This window comes from Gadus morhua, chromosome 22 (genome assembly GCF_902167405.1).
Source record: "Gadus morhua chromosome 22, gadMor3.0, whole genome shotgun sequence".
NCBI lineage: Eukaryota > Metazoa > Chordata > Actinopteri > Gadiformes > Gadidae > Gadus > Gadus morhua.
In genome coordinates, this window is record NC_044069.1 from 260001 (window position 1) to 280000 (window position 20000).

The window sequence follows — 20000 nt, forward strand, 5'->3', positions numbered from 1 at the left end:
GGAGAGGGAGACTGCTGGATCTGAAGAGATGTGTACAGACCAGATTTGGTGCTCTTGTCTCACGTGCACACTCTCACGTGCACACTCTCACGTGCAAACTCTCACATGCACACACGCTAATATCCTACCTGCTCCTAACACTCAACCCCTCTTTGTGTATGAAAGAATGATGTTATAAAGACATGAACCGCACACACATACACACACACACAAAAACCCATACACATACACACACACACACACAACCACACACACACACCTACACAAATAAACATACCTGCAAACAAACAACTGCACACACAACTAACCAAATACACAAACCTACACACACAAATACACAAACCTGCACACATACACACCTACACACACACACGCACACACACACACAACTCCCGGAAATAACATGCGCAAAGACATTCCCACATGCACACTTGTACACACACACACACACATACTAAACTGCCTGAACTCTTAGTTGTGTTTTTCTTAACGTCCGTCTGGGTTGTTCCCGTGAACCGCGTCATACCTCCCAACAACGCTACTGTACTATACAACCTTACTATTAAAACTATTCTCTCACTAGATATATAAATATACATGTTGATATGATATATGCTTGAATTATGTGACTATAGCTGTAAAAAAATATATATAATTTGAATATTTCAGTGTAGAAAATGACAGATCTGTCCTGTTTTAATCTCAGGTGTGGATCTGATATACATTAAAATACAAACGTGCAAAAAACCCATGCATTGATCACTCACGTTGTGGCTCGACTTCTCTTTCCTTTCTTTCTTTGGTTTATTTATTGGTTTATGTTTTATCGTAGTTCTGGATGCCGACCGCAGGGCCGAACCAGGTCCAATCTGATTAAAATGACTAAATGTTCTTGAAAATAAGTTATTGTTATGTTGTCTGCAAGTACAGTTGCTAGTATTATTATTATTATTGCTGTTGTTGATAATATTGATATTCTGAAACTCCTTCTTTTAGTATTTTCTTCACAGACAGTTTTGGTTTTGATTCCTCTATTTATACCCCAGAACAACTCCATTTCCCAGCAGCCTGTTCACTGGCGATACCATCCACAGATACTGTACGCCCCAAATGAATTATGGGGGTTGTAGTTTTTTTCCTTATGTTTCTTGGGGGAGAATTCTTTCCATCACACAGACTTTTTGAACCTGTAACAGAAACTGCCAGAGCGTTGTGACGTCAAGTCGATGGATTTAGGAAGCCATTTTTGAAGTCTCTCTTTCTTTTCTTCTGAAAAACAGGAATTTTCTGCGGACATTTCAGAAACCTTTTCGAAGAAAACTTTTTAATGTTACCTCTTGTAACTCGTGCTACAACTCGGCCAATACAAAATCGTGGAAGTTATGGTTTTCATACTGTACGATAAACGGCATTGCGGGTAATACGTCATTATGAATAACAATAACATTAACAAACAATAATGCTGAAAACAATAATGTACACAATCGTGTTGGTTTGTGGATTCTCGGCTAGCTTCTCCTTGTGACTGTTAGGAACTACAAGTCCCAAGAGCGCATCACTCCCCCTGTTCCTCACCAGTATTGTCTCCTGCCCACAGGGATGATGGGATATGTGGTTCAGCTTTCCCCCCACCAAAAAAAACACCAATAAAAGCTTCTTCTTATTGGCTGAGACTTGTGATGTCTTCCTGTCAGAACAACCTTCCTCCACTGAGCAAGGCACTGCCGTGAGGGCGCACCGACACCGTGACTGTTGTTACTACATGGATTGCTCCACTTTGTTAACCAGGGCCTTGATCTGCTTGATGAGGCTTAAGAACAAGGCTTTAGAGCAGTAAACATCTGGTTCATAATAGGTGGTCGCTTTACTCCAAAGCATCTTCCAGTAACACAGGGATGTATTATAGCCTATTCCCCTGGAACAACCCTGCATTTATTTACTGTTTGAAGACAAAGAAGTTACATAGAGCTTTTCGTAATAGACCACCTTGATAAGTCCTTTAACACACACACGCACACACGCACACACGCTAGACTGTGGTTGGTTTATCAGTGTGTGGTTTTACACGAGACAAGCTAATACTTATCTTATGAGGCTCGTGTGTGTGTGTGTGTGTGTGTGTGTGTGTGTGTGTGTGTGTGTGTGTGTGTGTGTGTGTGTGTGTGTGTGTGCGCGTGTGTGCATGTGTGCCGCCCCTAGAGTCAGGACACTACCATCTGGCGGCGGAAAGAAAGAACTTCACTGTTCTTCAACTTCACAAGACATTACTCCATTAATTAGCAGCAGAACGTCAGGGGCGTGTGTTTAATGGTCAGACGTGACGTCACTAACAACGGCGTGTGTTCCATTCAACAAACGCGTGTTGAAGTCAGCGTTTGATCACCGTGATCAGTAACTTCTCCGGGAAAGATACATTAAGTTTGAGTGACGGGCAGGTCTCATAAAAATCAGTTAATGAACCAACAGGTGGCCAGCCCCTTAGTGGGGGACCTCACAATCTGCGGAATGAGGGACCGACCTACACGCTGAGGAGCCTGACGGGTGGAGTACTGGTCGAGTCCCTTCGACACCTGGTCGAGTCCCTTAAAGGTAAAGGTAGGAACACGTGACTGCATCCTCGCTGCTTTTAATGAGTGTTTTGAAGAGTGTGTGGGGTTGTGTGTGACGTCCGAACAAACGTGCTTCCGCCTTTTCCGTCAGTGTCTCCCATTAGTTGGTGATTGATGGTGAGGATTTGTACCGTGTGGGACAAAGGGTTGGTTGACGTGTCCGTGATGACGTGTGTGTTAAATGAACTCATCCGGTGTGTGTTCAGAGGTAATTCAGTATCTGCAGAAGAGTTCTGCACGAACAAGAGATGTTCTTGAAAGGACGCCATATAATAAGTCGTTTTGTCCTGATATTCAACTCTCCGGGATTTTCTTGGAGAGAAAACACCCACACACACACACACACACACACACACACACACACACACACACACACACACACACACACACACACACACACACACACACACAGACTAATTGGGTGTGTGTGATTACCCGAGGCGTGCGTCGCTCCAAGTGAGCAGTGTTTCGGTTCAGACCTTTTTAATTAGTAAAAAAAAAAACGGTTATGCACAACGAGTGAGTAATTTAACGAGACGCCTGATGTCTCTGTTCTGCAGACTCTGCGTTCTGAGCGCGGGGAGCCATGAAAAGTCTTGTTGCCATGGCGCCCCCCTGTGGACACGTATCACATGGTGTGGGCGTGACTGGACACATGTCCGGCATCAATGCAGGTTCAAGGGGACCGCGTAGCCTTGGTGAATGTCCCGGTCGTTGTGTGTGTCAGGCAGTGTAAACGGTCAAAGTGATGACATATGCTTTCCAGTAAACCTGTAGATTATAGACCATAAAATGCTTATATCCGTCACTGTATTTTATTAAGGCTTGATATCTGCAGTTATGAGTACATGTTGGGCGTGTTATGATTATAGATTAGCATGAGGCTGATCGGGGGGGACGACGGTTGAGAAGCATGCAGCTGCCCAGTCACGCACCGTCCAATCGCTCCAATCTTACTGTAGTTTCGCCTCCACCTCAGGCCTGCGGCGGGGAAGGAGCCGAGAGGCCGTCCATCGGCCGCGCGGCTCCTGATGGGAGTCCATCAGGAGCCGACCATGAGGCCTCTTCAGGGTTCTCCGTGGTCCTCAGGGTTCTCCCTGGTCCTCAGGGTTCTCCGTGGTCCTCAGGGTTCTCCCTGGTCCTCAGGGTTCTCCGTGGTCCTCAGGGTTCTCCCTGGTCCTAAGGGTTCTGTGGAGTAGTGTTGTGATCTTACTGGTGGGTACGTTGAGCTCCCGTCTGCTCTGGGGACAGACGGACGGACCTGTCACTGTCATTTCTTTTACCAGCCAGACTCGCCTGTCAAACCAGAGCTAGGGAGGTCTGTCCGTCTTTCTGTCTGTAGAGGGAGAGCTGTGATTACTGGTGGCGGAGAGACAGGTCACAGGCCATGCTGAGATCCTGATTGGCTGCTCGAACACCCGTTGCTATGGTGATAAATGGCAGCAGAGCTCGGTCGGTAATTGACGTGATATTAGAGCTGTCAATCATTTATTAAAAACCACCTGGCTGCCGGCACAGTTCAACCATTACTGTGTGAGTGAGATGAAGGGGTGAGTGGGGCTAAGGGATGGGTGAGTGGGGTGAGTGGGGTGAAGGGGTGAGTGAGGTGAAGGGGTGAGTGAGTCAGGTGAAGGGGTGAGTGAGTCAGGTGAAGGGGTGAGTGGGGTGGGGGTGAAGGGGTGAGCGGGGTGAAGGAGTGAGTGAGTGAGGTGAAGGGGTGAGTGGGGTGGGGGTGAAGGGGTGAAGGGGTGAGTGAGTCAGGTGAAGGGGTGAGTGAGGTGAAGGGGTGAGTGAGTCAGGTGAAGGGGTGAGTGAGTGAGGTGAAGGGGTGAGTGAGGTTAAGGGGTGAGTGAGTGAGGTGAAGGGGTGAGTGAGTGAGGTGAAGGGGTGAGTGAGTCAGGTGAAGGGGTGAGTGAGTCAGGTGAAGGGGTGAAGGGGTGGGGGTGAAGGGGTGAGTGGGGTGGGGGTGAAGGGGTGAGCGGGGTGAAGGGGTGAGTGGGGTGGGGGTGAGTGGGGTGAGTGGGGTGAAGGGGTGAGTGAGGTGAAGGGGTGAGTGACTGAGGTGAAGGGGTGAGTGAGTGAGGTGAAGGGGTGAGTGAGTGAGGTGAAGGGGTGAGTGAGTGAGGTGAAGGGGTGAGTGAGTGAGGTGAAGGGGTGAGTGGGGTGGGGGTGAGTGGGGTGAAGGAGTGAGTGAGTCAGGTGAAGGGGTGAGTGAGTCAGGTGAAGGGGTGAGTGGGGTGGGGGTGAAGGGGTGAGTGGGGTGAAGGAGTGAGTGAGTCAGGTGAAGGGGTGAGTGAGTCAGGTGAAGGGGTGAGTGAGTGAGGTGAAGGGGTGAGTGGGGTGGGGTGAAGGGGTGAGTGGGGTGAAGGGGTGAGTGAGTGAGGTGAAGGGGTGAGTGGGGTGGGGGTGAGTGGGGTGAAGGAGTGAGTGAGTCAGGTGAAGGGGTGAGTGAGTCAGGTGAAGGGGTGAGTGGGGTGGGGGTGAAGGGGTGAGTGGGGTGAAGGAGTGAGTGAGTCAGGTGAAGGGGTGAGTGAGTCAGGTGAAGGGGTGAGTGAGTCAGGTGAAGGGGTGAGTGGGGTGGGGTGAAGGGGTGAGTGAGTGAGGTGAAGGGGTGAGTGGGGTGGGGGTGAGTGGGGTGAAGGTGTGAGGTGAAGGGGTGAGTGGGTTGGGGGTGAGTGGGGTGGGGGTGAGTGGGGTGAAGGTGTGAGTGACTGAGGTGAAGGGGTGAGTGAGGTGAAGGGGTGAGTGGGGTGGGGGTGAGTGGGGTGGGGGGTGAGTGTGGTGGAGGAGTTAGTGAGTGAGGTGAAGGAGTGAGTTAGGGGAAGGGGTGAGTGAGGTGAAGGGGTGAGTGGGGTGGAGGAGTGAGTGAGTCAGGTGAAGGGGTGAGTGGGGTGAGTGGGGTGGGGGTGAGTGGGATGAGTGAGTGAGTGAGGTGAGTCACTAAGTGTGAGCAGGTCTGTGGATGCTAGCTCTGATCCCCTCCCTCCCCTCCCTCCCCTCCCTCCCCTCCCTCCACTCCCTCCTCCTCCACACGTCTCCGGCCATGCTGGCGTTTAGCCTGCTAGCCATTAGAACTAGCCGCCGGCCTCCTGTCCCAGGCTCTTATCGTGTGTGTGTGTGTGTGTGTGTGTGTGTGTGTGTGTGTGTGTGTGTGTGTGTGTGTGTGTGTGTGTGTGTGTGTGTGTGTGTGTGTGTGTGTGTGTGTGTGTGTGTGTGTGTGTGTGTGTGTGTGTGTGTGTGTGTGTGTCATTCAGACTCCTACGTTATGACATCACAGTAATTCACATTCCTCCTATGGCTGCAGGATATATCGGCTATGTACGATATATCGATATAATTTCCAAGGGGATACAAGTTTTGACAATATCGTTTATATCGATATGCGTTAAAATGGTCCGTTTCCCCCTCAAGCGTCTACAGCGCTTGCCTTGGAGACTGTGAGCGAGACCCCTCCCACTCTGTCTTTCCGAACGTGCCGTGTGCAAAGACGCCTCATTCCCGCCCCCGCCGCCCCCTCACAACACAACAAGCATGGATGATACCCGTAAAGAAAACGAGACGGCGGCGGGAGACGAAATTGTTTCAAAGAGGAGAAACAACGGCTCCATAATGTGGAAATAGTTCGGGTTTAAAAAAAAACAGATGAGCAGCAGCTGCAGGTCATCTGTAGAGAGTGTAGCAAAACCGTTGCGACTAAAAGTGGAAGCACGACAAATCTGTTCCACCATTTACAGCAGCGGCACAAAGTGCAGTATGAGGAACGCGTAAAACTCCGTGGCTGTGCTGCTGCATCACCGGCCGCGACAGTTTCTTCTGCCCCGAAACCAGGGCCGGCGCTCGGCAAATGTGTTGGGGGCGCCCTCTGGTGACGGTCTTAATTAATTAATTAAAATACACGAAACAAGCTAAATGCAACCAAACATGTTCCCAAATGGAACGGAGAAGGGAGGGAGCGGGGGATTAAAGTTACGGCGCACTGAAACCCTCACCGTAGTAGCTAATGTGTGTAACCTACAGCTTTATATTGTTTTGCATAGGTGATTATTTTGTGAAGAAGGTGAAAAACGTCCCTTTTTTTTAATATGTTCATTCAATTCTGTTGAAAATAACGATACAAAATCATATGTTGCAGTCATACTGACCTATGTTTTGATAAAAGTGCTTGCAACATCTCAGATGTGGCTTTTGACTTACAAAAAAAAACATCTAACCCACTCTATAGAAAATATCGAGATATATATCGTATATCGCCATTCAGCCAAAAAATATCGGGATATCATATTTTGCCCATATCGTGCAGCCCTAATTCCTCCCCTCTGACAGACAGACAGACAATAATTAGATTAGGACAGACTGAGAGTCCGATAGACAGGGACGAGGAGAGACGGACAGACGGACCGATATTTACAGACGATAAGAGAGACAGACAGACAGACAGACAGGCAGTTTGAAGACCTGTGCAGCACTTGTCCGAGCAGCGATCAATAAGGGAATCAATCAGAGATTAATTACCTGATGAGAACACTGCTTGGCCGGAATCCAGGACACCCATCAAATGTTATTATTGTTCCTAACTTCCTCTAATCCTCCCTCCCCTCCTCATCTACTCTCTCTCCTCCTCCCTCCCCTCCTCATCTCCTCTCTCTCCTCCTCCCTCCCCTCCTCTCCTCTCCTCTCCTCTCCTCCCTCCCCTCCTCTCTCCTCCCCTCTCCTCTCTCCTCCTTATTCTCTAAGGGGGTTATTCAGAGAGTTTAGACTCTAATCCCTTTGTTGGCCTTTTTGCACTTAATAACTGGATAATAGTTCATGGTGTTTGTAGCCGGCACCCTACAAACTACAGACATGAGTCATGTAGTTTGTAGTAGGAGCATTAGTCTGCATGGTGTAGCGTCTTACCCTAGCTGTCTCTGTAGTATACGGGGAATGGGTTAACCTAGTGATGGTCAGTGCTTGGCACTTGGTTCTATAAACCCACAGAGATATATTGTTGTATCTCTTTCTTCTGACCGATGTACTTATTGTAAGTGGCTCTGGATAAAAGCTTCTGATAAACACCCTCAATATAAATGTACGTATCCCTCAGATTTTCCACTACTTTAGTTGATTCTATTCTGTCCGTCATTCTGTCCGCTCGATTCTTTATCCCCAGTGAAGTCAAAAGGCAGCGGCTTGTGTTACTAGGTTACCATTGTCCTTGAGCAAAGCATGACCACACCAAGACCAAGGCTTCCTCAGAAAACACAGCCCCGTGTGTGTTAAAGCGGTCCTGGATATAGTCTCTCTCTCTCTCTCTCTCGCTCTCGTCCAGAAACAATACACACATCGACCCAAACTGGTTTCTTTCACCAAAATGGCATCCATTATTTAGAGGAGTGGAAGGCTTCCCTCGGCGTGGCTCCGAGCAGTAATGCTGAATTATTACGCAGTGCGGGTGAGTTTAATCAAAGCCCCCAGACCTCCCCCCCCCCAGACCTCCTCCACCCCCCAGACCTCCACCCCCCCCCAGACCTCCTCCACCCCCCCCCCCCAGACCTCCTCCACCCCCCCCCCCAGACCTCCTCCACCCCCCCAGACCTCATCCACCCCCCCCCTAGACCTCCTCCATCCCCCCCCCAGACCTCCTCCATCCCCCCCCCCAGACCTCCTCCACCCCCCCCCCCCAGACCTCCTCCATCCCCCCCCCCAGACCTCCTCCATCCCCCCCCCAGACCTCCTCCACCCCCCCCAGACCTCCTCCACCCCCCCAGACCTCCTCCACCCCCCCCAGACCTCCTCCACCCCCCCCCCAGACCTCCTCCACCCCCCCCCCAGACCTCCTCCACCCCCCCCAGACCTCCTCCATCCCCCCCCCAGACCTCCTCCATCCCCCCCCCAGACCTCCTCCACCCCCCCCCCCCAGACCTCCTCCATCCCCCCCCCCAGACCTCCTCCCCCCCCCCCAGACCTCCTCCACCCCCCCCCAGACCTCCTCCACCCCCCCCCCAGACCTCCTCCACCCCCCCCAGACCTCCTCCATCCCCCCCCCAGACCTCCTCCACCCCCCCCCAGAACCTCCTCCACCCCCCCCCAGACCTCCTCCACCCCCCCCCAGACGACCTCCACCCCCCCCCAGACCTCCTCCACCCCCCCCCAGACCTCCACCCCCCCCCAGACCTCCTCCATCCCCCCCCCAGACCTCCTCCACCCCCCCCCCAAGACCTCCTCCACCCCCCCCCCGGACCTCCTCCACCCCCCCCCCCCCCCCCCCCCCCCAGACCACCTCCCGTACCGGCCCGGTCCGGACCAGCGGACGCCATCTTTAATTACTCCTTTTCGCTCGGTTTCCCCTCCTCTGCTGACCCTGGAGGGGAGGGGTGGGGAGGACGGGGGGGGGGGGGGGTGGGGGGGGGATGTCCAGGTGTGTGTTCCCCGCGGCGGTGGCGTCGTCCAACAGGAACTTAATCGTGATTAATGAGGGCGCCCGCGGGGCAGGAAGTGACCCGGGCCCAAGTGTGTCCGCCCCGCCGTCATGGGCTGGGGACTTCAGGAGCAGTCATGTGACCGGGCCGTGCTCTGTGATTGGTCCTGGGCAGATGGGGCGGGGTGTGGCAGTTTGAAGGCCTGGTTGGAGCCTTAGACACATCTAGAACGCCTGACTCCTCCTCCTCCTCCTCCTCCTCCTCCAGCTGCTCCTCCTCCTCCTCCTCCTCCTCCAGCTGCTCCTCCTCCTCCTCCAGCTCCTCCTCCTCCTCCTCCTCCTCCTCCTCCTCCCTCTGCTCTTCCTCCTCCTCTTCCTCTTCCTCTTCCTCCTCCTCCTCATGTCAGGTCTAAATGTGGAGACTGGTTGAGGCTGCAGGGCCAGTGAGAGGTGCCAGAGTTAATTAAGTGTGTGTGTGTGTGTGTGTGTGTGTGTGTGTGTGTGTGTGTGTGTGTGTGTGTGTGTGTGTGTGTGTGTGTGTGTGTGTGTGTGTGTGTGTGTGTGTGTGTGTGTGTGTGTGTGTGTGTGTGTGTCCGGGGGTCAAAGGGTAAAGCCTGGATTGACTGTGATGCTCTCTCTGATGGCTGTCCACAGCCCATAATAACCCGGGACCCCGCCTCCCTATTCGTGACCCTAATCAGTTTTTAAGGCGTCTGTCTGACAGCTCGTCTCCTGTCCTCTTGCATCGCCATGGTTACGCCCCAGGGCCACTCCGATTGGACGGCCTAATTGAACTCGAGGAGGTAAGCGGTGGCTTGTCCGTAGTCACGGCAACGCAGCCCAGCTGTTCAGTGACCCGGACGACCTCGCCGCCGCCCCCCCCGCGCGATCCAACTTTATTTAAAACAACATGTAGCTCATGTGTTGTAGCCAGGTCACGCGTGTCTCATGTTGTTAGCATGCTGCCCTGCTGCGTAGCATGTAGCTCATGTGCTGTTGCCAGGTAACACGTGTCTCATGTTTTTTAGCATGCTGCCCTGGTGTGTAGCATGTAGCTCATGTGTTGTTGCCAGGTAACGCGTGTCTCATGTTGTTAGCATGCTGCCCTGCTGTGTAGCATGTAGCTCATGTGTTGTTGCCAGGTAACGCGTGTCTCATGTTGTTAGCATACTGCCCTGGTGTGTAGCATGTAGCTCATGTGTTGTTGCCAGGTAACGCGTGCCTCATGTTGTTAGCATGCTGCCCTGCTGTGTAGCATGTAGCTCATGTGTTGTTGCCAGGTAACGTATGTCTCATGTTGTTAGCATGCTGCCCTGCTGTGTAGCATGTAGCTCATGTGTTGTTGCCAGGTAACGCGTGTCTCATGTTGTTAGCATGCTGCCCTGGTGTGTAGCATGTAGCTCATGTGTTGTTGCCAGGTAACGCGTGTCTCATGTTGTTAGCATGCTGCCCTGGTGTGTAGCATGTAGCTCATGTGTTGTTGCCAGGTAACGCGTGTCTCATGTTGTTAGCATGCTGCCCTGCTGTGTAGCATGTAGCTCATGTGTTGTTGCCAGGTAACGCGTGTCTCATGTTGTTAGCATGCTGCCCTGCTGTGTAGCATGTAGCTCATGTGTTGTTGCCAGGTAACGCGTGTCTCATGTTGTTAGCATGCTGCCCTGGTGTGTAGCATGTAGCTCATGTGTTGTTGCCAGGTAACGCGTGTCTCATGTTGTTAGCATGCTGCCCTGGTGTGTAGCATGTAGCTCATGTGTTGTTGCCAGGTAACGCGTGTCTCATGTTGTTAGCATGCTGCCCTGCTGTGTAGCATGTAGCTCATGTGTTGTTGCCAGGTAACGCATGTCTCATGTTGTTAGCATGCTGCCCTGGTGTGTAGCATGTAGCTCATGTGTTGTTGCCAGGTAACGCATGTCTCATGTTGTTAGCATGCTGCCCTGCTATGTAGCATGTAGCTCATGTGTTGTTGCCAGGTAACGCGTGTCTCATGTTGTTAGCATGCTGCCCTGGTGTGTAGCATGTAGCTCATGTGTTGTTGCCAGGTAACGCATGTCTCATGTTGTTAGCATGCTGCCCTGCTGTGTAGCATGTAGCTCATGTGTTGTTGCCAGGTAACGCATGTCTCATGTTGTTAGCATGCTGCCCTGCTGTGTAGCATGTAGCTCATGTGTTGTTGCCAGGTAACGCATGTCTCATGTTGTTAGCATGCTGCCCTGGTGTGTAGCATGTAGCTCATGTGTTGTTGCCAGGTAACGCATGTCTCATGTTGTTAGCATGCTGCCCTGCTGTTTAGCATGTAGCTCATGTGTTGTTGCCAGGTAACGCATGTCTCATGTTGTTAGCATGCTGCCCTGCTGTGTAGCATGTAGCTCATGTGTTGTTGCCAGGTAACGCGTGTCTCATGTTGTTAGCATGCTGCCCTGCTATGTAGCATGTAGCTCATGTGTTGTTGCCAGGTAACGCATGTCTCATGTTGTTAGCATGCTGCCCTGCTGTGTAGCATGTAGCTCATGTGTTGTTGCCAGGTAACGCATGTCTTATGTTGTTAGCATGCTGCCCTGCTGTGTAGCATGTAGCTCATGTGAGAGCAGTAATGAGCTGAGGTGTCATCAGAGACTGATGGTCGTTACTTTGTGTGTGTGTGTGTGTGTGTGTGTGTGTGTGTGTGTGTGTGTGTGTGTGTGTGTGTGTGTGTGTGTGTGTGTGTGTGTGTGTGTGTGTGTGTGTGTGTGTGTGTGTGGGGCCCTGTGGGGTCACATGATCGGGTCCCCCGGGGGTGTCACGTGGGGGAGGAGCAGGGGGAGGGGGAGGAGCCTTCTCCCCCTCCCCCTCCCCCTCCTCCAGCACTCCTCTCTCTGATGAACCTGTAGCTTAGCAACCGCCTGGCCCGAGAACAGAGAGGGGGGGGGGGAGCTTCCTGAACTCTAAAGCGTGGGGACCCCCCCCCCCCTGCCTGGGGAACCCCCCTCTGTAGAGTCTACAGGTCCTCTAGTATAAGGCGGTGTTCATTAACCCTTAACTAAGATTAGTTAGTGCGGTAGTTATCATTAGCATGTAGCATTAGCATGGTGGTTAGGGTCCCTGTGAGGGGTTTGGGTTCGGACGGAGCTGGTTTTATGACCCCAGGGGGGTTGTGTGACCACAGGTGGGTTGTGTGACCACAGGTTGGTTGTGTGACCCCAGGGGGGTTGTGTGACCCCAGGCGGGTTGTATGACCCCAGGGGGGTTGTACGACCCCAGGGGGGTTGTGTGACCCCAGGCGGGTTGTATGACCCCAGGCGGGTTGTGCGACCCCAGGGGGGTTGTGCGACCCCAGGGGGGTTGTGCGAACCCAGGCGGGTTGTGCGACCCCAGGGGGGTTGTGTGACCCCAGGCGGGTTGTATGACCCCAGGCGGGTTGTATGACCCCAGGGGGGTTGTGCGACCCCAGGGGGGTTGTGCGACCCCAGGGGGGTTGTGTGACCCCAGGCGGGTTGTATGACCCCAGGGGGGTTGTGCGACCCCAGGGGGGTTGTGTGACCCCAGGGGGGGTGTAGATCTGATCTGAGCCCCGTCGATGGATTCATTCACCTCTCCCCCTCTCCCCCCTTACCTCCCCCTCTCCCCCAGCCATGCTCTCTCCCCCTCTCACCCCTTACCTCCCCCTCTCTCGGGCATCGGCTAGGGCTGCGGGGGGCTTCGTTAGCTCTCTCCAGTGGCTAGCAGATAGCTGCTAATTGATAATCAATGGAGAATGCTATGTCCTCTTCCTCCTCATGTGCCCGTGCACTCCCTCTCACCCTCTCAACTTCTCACCCTCTCTCTCTCTCTCTCTCTCTCTCTCACCCTCTCACCCTCTCTCTCACCCTCTCACCCTCTCATTCTCTCACCCTCTCTCTCCCTCTCTCTCTCTCACCCTCTCACCCTCTCTCTCTCTCTCTCTCTCTCTCACCCTCTCATTCTCTCACCCTCTCCCTCTCTCTCTCTCTCACCCTCTCATTCCTCATTCTCTCTCCCTCTCACCCTCTCACCCTCTCTCACCCTCTCACCCTCTCTCGCCCTCTCACCCTCTCATTCTCTCACCCTCTCTCTCTCACCCTCTCACCCTCTCATTCTCTCACCCTCTCTCTCTCACCCTCTCACCCTCTCACTCTCTAACCCTCTCACTCTGATCAGCAGGGGACCAGTTCTTGCTGTGTGACTGTGTGAGTGCATGCGCTGATATTTCCCCCCCTCTCTTCAGTTCCTCGTTCGTATTTGCACTCGTTTGGGCCCCATTGCCTCATCCAGCTCCAGGCCCCCCCCCCCCCCCCCCCCGTGTGATGTACGGTGATTCATGATCTAATGGATGAACGGCCCGGGAGAGATCCGCCGGCACTGTTCGCCGTCTCTGATCCCCCCGAAGGCCCTGGGGGACGGGGGTCTCCTGCCGTCAGCGGGGGTCTCCTGCCGTGACCAGTGGGTCTCAGCTGGGGTTGGGATGGGGATGTAGGAGAAGCCCTTCCTGTTCAGGGTGTGTCTGTGAGGCTGATTTGATTAGATTTATTTTGGATAAAGACATATCCAAGGGATAGAAGGAAAAACATGACAAAGTGCAAGCACTTATTTCCATCATGGTCCCGAATGTTACAAGACAGGACATCCATCCACATAGAACAGAACCTTAAACATCATAAAAAATAGACTGAGAGGCTAAACGCATAAAAGAATCTTCCCTAACCCTTACTTTCTGTATTAAAGTGCGAAGTGCATACATAGACCAACACCAACAGACAACAGCTCACATGGAGGACGACATGTTAGCGTCACTAGGGATTTAAATTCACCATGAGCCAGGATTTGACCTTTTCTCTGAAACAATGATGGTTGTCTATGCTCTTAATTTCCAAAGGTAATTTATTCCAGTTCACCACTCCACTATATTTGAGAGTACACTCACCAATGCTTGTTTTCGATAGAATCATAGATACGCTTTGTGCGGAGTGTATCTATGAGTGATGAATGGTTGAGAACGACGTTCATGTGTGGGGGGGGTGTGAGCAGTGGGCCCATCTGTGGTTAAAGAACGCGTGCCGCTGGCGTCCCCCTGATCCCAGCACGCGGCCTTCATCAGGGAGGAGCACCGAGCTCTTCATCGCAGCACTCGTAGTTCTCACTCTTATCTCCGGGGGCAGACTGAGGAAACACACTCTGAGATTTATGAGCTCAGATTGCTGCTTTATCCCGAGAACTGTCTCCTTCATCCTCCGGTCGCAGGGTGACACTCACTGGTACCCACACACTGGGAAAGACACACTGGTTCAGACACACACTGGTACCCACACACACTGGGAAAGACACACTGGTTCAGACACACACTGGGAAAGACACACTGGTACCCACACACACTGGGAAAGACACACTGGTACCCACACACACTGGTTCAGACACACACTGGGACTCACACTGCTTCTAGACAATTCTTAGCATCATGTAGCAGCTTATCCTAGCTATCTTTAGCACTTAGCATGGTGTAGCATCTTGTCCTAGCTATCTCTAGTACCTAGAATGGTGTAGCATCTTATCCTAGCTATCTCTAGTACCTAGCATGGTGTAGCATCTTATCCTAGCTATCTCTAGTACCTAGCATGGTGTGGCATCTTATCCTAGCTATCTCTAGTAGCTAGCATGGTGTAGCATCTTATCCTAGCTATCTCTAGTACTTAGCATGGTGTAGCATCTTATCTTAGCTGTCTCTAGTACTTAGCATGGTGTAGCATCTTATCCTAGCTATCTCTAGTACCTAGCATGGTGTAGCATCTTATCCTAGCTGTCTCTGTTGTGTACGGGGAATGGGCTAACCTAGTGATGGTGAGTGCTTTAGTGGGCTAACCTAGTGATGGTTAGTGCTGTAGTGGGTTAACCTAGTGATGGTGAGTGCTTTAGTTGGCTAACCTAGTGATGGTTAGTGCTTTAGTGGGTTAACCTAGTGATGGTTAGTGCGTTAGTGGGCTAACCTAGTGATGGTCAGTGCTTTAGTGGGTTAACCTAGTGATGGTTAGTGCTTTAGTGGGTTAACCTAGTGATGGTTAGTGCTTTAGTGGGTCAACCTAGTGATGGTGAGTGCTTTAGTGGGTTAACCTAGTGATGGTCAGTGCTTTAGTGGGTTAACCTAGTGATGGTTAGTGCTTTAGTGGGCTAACCTAGTGATGGTCAGTGCTTTAGTGGGTTAACCTAGTGATGGTGAGTGCTTTAGTGGGTTAACCTAGTGATGGTGAGTGCTTTAGTGGGTTAACCTAGTGATGGTTAGTGCTTTAGTGGGTTAACCTAGTGATGGTCAGTGCTTTAGTGGGTTAACCTAGTGATGGCTAGTGCTTTAGTGGGCTAACCTAGTGATGGTTAGTGCTTTAGTGGGCTAACCTAGTGATGGTCAGTGCTTTAGTGGGTTAACCTAGTGATGGTTAGTGCGTTAGTGGGCTAACCTAGTGATGGTCAGTGCTTTAGTGGGTTAAACTAGTGATGGTTAGTGCTTTAGTGGGCTAACCTAGTGATGGTCAGTGCTTTAGTGGGTTAACCTAGTGATGGTGAGTGCTTTAGTGGGTTAACCTAGTGATGGTTAGTGCTTTAGTGGGTTAACCTAGTGATGGTTAGTGCTTTAGTGGGTTAACCTAGTGATGGTTAGTGCGTTAGTGGGCTAACCTAGTGATGGTGAGTGCTGGGCCCTTGGTTCTATGAACACCCCTGCTGTACCCACAGAGGTATATTGTTGATTCTCTTTCTGCCGACAAGTGGACGTATTGTAAGTGAATTTGGATCAAAGCGTCTGATAAACGCCCACAATGTAAATGATGTCACTTCCTGTCCGTTGGAGGGTGAACGGGGCGGACGGATGGACACGTTGAGGTCCCGTGGCCAGACTCACGGGGACCTGCTGTGGTTGAGTTAGGAGCCGATCCCTGCAGTGGTTGGTTAGGGTTAGCAGTTGGTTTAGCAGAGCAGGGACGTGTTGGAGAAGCAGTCAGGAAGCAGCGTGTCCACGCGTCGCTGTCAACGCTCTAAGAGGATGGGTCTTATTAGAGCCCATCAAACCACTGGATATGAATGTGTTTAATGTTCCCGATGGTTCCTGGGCCCCGCCCCCCCACCCAGCCCCAGGTAAGGGTTAGACAGTACAGAGGCAGGTCATTAAGGAGCAGGTAGGGGTTAGACAGTACAGAGGCAGGTCATTAAGGAGCAGGTAGGGGTTAGACAGTACAGAGACAGGTCATTAAGGAGCAGGTAGGGGTTAGACAGTACAGAGACAGGTCGTTAAGGAGCAGGTAGGGGTTACACAGTACAGAGGCAGGTCATTAAGGAGCAGGTAGGGGTTAGACAGTACAGAGACAGGTCATTAAGGAGCAGGTAGGGGTTAGACAGTACAGAGACAGGTCGTTAAGGAGCAGGTAGGGGTTGGACAGTACAGTGACAGGTCGTTAAGGAGCAGCTAGGGGTTAGACAGTACAGAGACGGGTCATTAAGGAGCAGGTAGGGGTTAGACAGTACAGAGACAGGTCATTAAGGAGCAGGTAGGGGTTAGACAGTACAGAGACAGGTCGTTAAGGAGCAGGTAGGGGTTAGACAGTACAGAGACAGGTCGTTAAGGAGCAGGTAGGGGTTAGACAGTACAGAGACAGGTCATTAAGGAGCGGGTAGGGGTTAGACAGTACAGAGACAGGTTGTTAAGGAGCAGGTAGGGGTTAGACAGTACAGAGACAGGTCATTAAGGAGCAGGTAGGGGTTAGACAGTCCAGAGACAGGTCGTTAAGGAGCAGGTAGGGGTTAGAGAGTACAGAGACAGGTCATTAAGGAGCAGGTAGGGGTTAGACAGTACAGAGACAGGTCATTAAGGAGCAGGTAGGGGTTAGACAGTACAGAGACAGGTCATTAGGGAGCAGGTAGGGGTTAGACAGTACAGAGACAGGTCATTAAGGAGCAGGTAGGGGTTAGACAGTACAGAGACGGGTCATTAAGGAGCAGCTAGGGGTTAGACAGTACAGTGACAGGTCGTTAAGGAGCAGCTAGGGGTTAGACAGTACAGAGACAGGTCGTTAAGGAGCAGGTAGGGGTTAGACAGTACAGAGACAGGTCGTTAAGGAGCAGGTAGGGGTTAGACAGTACAGGGACAGGTCATTAAGGAGCAGGTAGGGGTTAGACAGTACAGAGACAGGTCATTAAGGAGCAGGTAGGGGTAGACAGTACAGAGACGGGTCATTAAGGAGCAGGTAGGGGCTAGACAGTACAGAGACGGGTCATTAAGGTCGATCAGCAAAGTCACAACTTTTCTCGGTTTTGGGGCCTCAGTGGTGGAACGAGCTCCCTGCCGCTCTCAGGACTGCAGAGTCGCTCACTATCTTCCGAAAAGGACTCAAGACTCACCTGTTCAGAGTTCACCTCGACTCTGCATAGCCACCTTTCCTCTTCTGACCACCATTGTACACTGTATTGTAGTGTATTGTATTGTATTGTAGCACTTAACTGTGTAGCAACTGCAGCAGCTGCTATCATGTCTGTAGTACGGGGAATTGATTAACCTAGCGATTGTGGTACTTGCACTTGGTTCTATGAACATCCTTTCTGTACCGACAGCGATATATTGATGCACTTCTTATGACAAATGTACTTATTGTAAGTCGCTTTGGATAAAAGCATCTGCTAAATGCCCTAAATGTAAATGTAATTAAGGAGCAGGTAGGGGTTAGACAGTACAGAGACGGGTCGTTAAGGAGCAGGTAGGGGTTAGACAGTACAGAGACAAGTCGTTAAGGAGCAGGTAGGGGTTAGACGGTACAGAGACAGGTCGTTAAGGAGCAGGTAGGGGTTAGACAGTACAGAGACAGGTCGTTAAGGAGCAGGTAGGGGTTAGACAGTACAGAGACAGGTCATTAAGGAGCAGGTAGGGGTTAGACAGTACAGAGACAGGTCGTTAAGGAGCAGGTAGGGGCTAGACAGTACAGAGACAGGTCGTTAAGGAGCAGGTAGGGGTTAGACAGTACAGAGACAGGTCATTAAGGATCAGGTAGGGGTTGGACAGTACAGAGACGGGTCATTAAGGAGCAGGTAGGGGTTGGACAGTACAGAGACGGGTCATTAAGGAGCAGGTAGGGGTTAGACAGTACAGAGACAGGTCACTAAGGAGCAGGTAGGGGTTAGACAGTACAGTGACGGGTCATTAAGGAGCAGGTAGGGGTTAGACAGTACAGAGACAGGTCATTAAGGTCTGGGGGTCCGCTGCCTGGGGAGCTCTCAGTGGGGGGCCCCCCACTGAGGGGCTCCCCGCTGAGAGGGCCCCCCACTGAGGGGCCCCCCACTGAGAGGGCCCCCCACTGAGGGGCCCCCCAATGAGAGCTCCCCAATGAGAGGGCCCCCCACTGAGAGGGCCCCCCACTGAGGGGCCCCCCACTGAGGGGCTCCCCACTGAGAGGGCCCCCCACTGAGGGGCTCCCCGCTGAGAGGGCCCCCCACTGAGGGGCCCCCCACTGAGAGCCCCCCCACTGAGAGCTCCCCACTGAGGGGCTCCCCACTGAGAGGGCCCCCCACTGAGCCCCTCAGTGGGGGGCCCCCCACTGAGAGGGCCCCTCAATGGGGAGCCCCTCAATGGGGAGCCCCTCAGTGGGGGGCCCTCTCAGTGGGGGGCCCCTCAGTGGGGAGCCCCTCAGGGGGGGGGGCCCTCAGTGGGGACCAAACCTCCGGGGGGGAGAACTGGGGGGAGGGGAGGAATGGGGGGGGGGGGAGAGACCAGGAGAGGAGAAAGACATGTAGCCGTGGCTACCATGGGGATGTGGAGTGGAGAAACCCCCCTCCCCCCTCCTGATATAACCCCTGACCCCTGGCTCTGCCCCCCCCCCCTCCCTCCCCCCCTACTGGCTTTTGAATCACAGCGTCCGATTGGCTGGCTTCATTAGCTCAGAGGCCTGTACAGGATCGGTTGGTCTTCTTCACAACAACGCCCTCGATTTGAAGCCACGTCTTCTGTGACCACGCCCCCCCCTGCCCGCACCACGGTTCAATTGAAGGACAAGTATTTATAATATTGTTGCTGTTGTACGGCTGCAGTGGCTCACCTCATCACAACAGAGTGGAGGACAAAGAAACGTCGCAGGATGTGTTCAATCCCCGTGCTTGCATGGTTGGTAACGCATGGTAACCTGTGTTACCATTCACAGCAGTGCTGCAGACATTAATACATATAGATACGGATTTATTATATACTAGAAAGGCTTTACTCCGTCTGCATTTGTTGTGCGTAGCTCGGCTCAAAGTGTTGTGTGTCTTTAGATGTATTGTGTGTCCTGTGTATTGTGTGTCTTTAGATGTATTTAAAGACTCTTCAGTCAGCAGGATCTCAGTTCAGCATCAGCGCCTCAGGAAGACGGATAGAGCCCAGTCTGATTATTCATCATGTCTGGATTCCCCCCAACACGTCCCAGCCCTGTAACCCTGTGGAGAGACGCTTCCACAGCGCGTTCCACCGCGCGTTCCACATGCGTTCTACCGCGCGTTCCACGGCGCGTTCCACAGCGCGTTCCACAGCGCGTTCCACAGCACTTTCCACAGCGCGTTCTACAGACGTTCTCTAGACGTTCTGCAGACGTTCTGCAGACTTTCTACAGCGCATTCTGCAGACGTTCTACAGACGTTCTGTAGACATTCTGCAGATGTTCTACAGACGTTCTCTAGACGTTCTGCAGACAGTTCCACAGTGCGTTCTACAGACGTTCGACAGATGTTCTCTAGATGTTCTCTAGACGTTCTGCAGATGTTCTACAGACATTCTCTAGACGTGAATTCCATTTAAATGGAAGAAATGCTTTTCAGATTGTGCTGACATTTTGGTAGTCGTGAGGCTAAGAGGCGAGACAGTTGTGTGTGTGTGTGTGTGTGTGTGTGTGTGTGTGTGTGTGTGTGTGTGCGTGTGCGCCGCTCTCTTTACCTTTATTTTATTTCTGGCATTTGCGGCCCAGGGTTATCCAACATGGCCGCCTGTCAACTCTACTTCCTGT

General features: G+C 52.3%; 2 protein-coding genes across 5 annotated transcripts in view; one reads left to right on the top strand and one right to left on the bottom strand.

The window, feature by feature from the left end:
- The window catches only part of dbpa (D site albumin promoter binding protein a), a 21912-nt gene extending 20241 nt beyond the window's left edge, over positions 1–1671 (top strand). For all 4 annotated transcript variants that reach the window (XM_030347361.1, XM_030347362.1, XM_030347363.1 and 1 more), the window contains exon 5: positions 1–1671. This exon is cut by the window's left edge. The gene's annotated coding sequence lies outside the window, so the exon portion shown is untranslated.
- Positions 1672–18243: 16572 nt separating this feature from the next.
- Positions 18244–20000, bottom strand: part of LOC115536002 (proline-rich protein HaeIII subfamily 1-like) — a 20321-nt gene continuing 18564 nt past the window's right edge. Inside the window, exon 3 of the mRNA XM_030347659.1 lies at positions 18244–18563. Within this exon, the coding sequence (XP_030203519.1) occupies positions 18244–18563 (320 nt within the window). The remainder of the gene's footprint in view (positions 18564–20000) is intronic.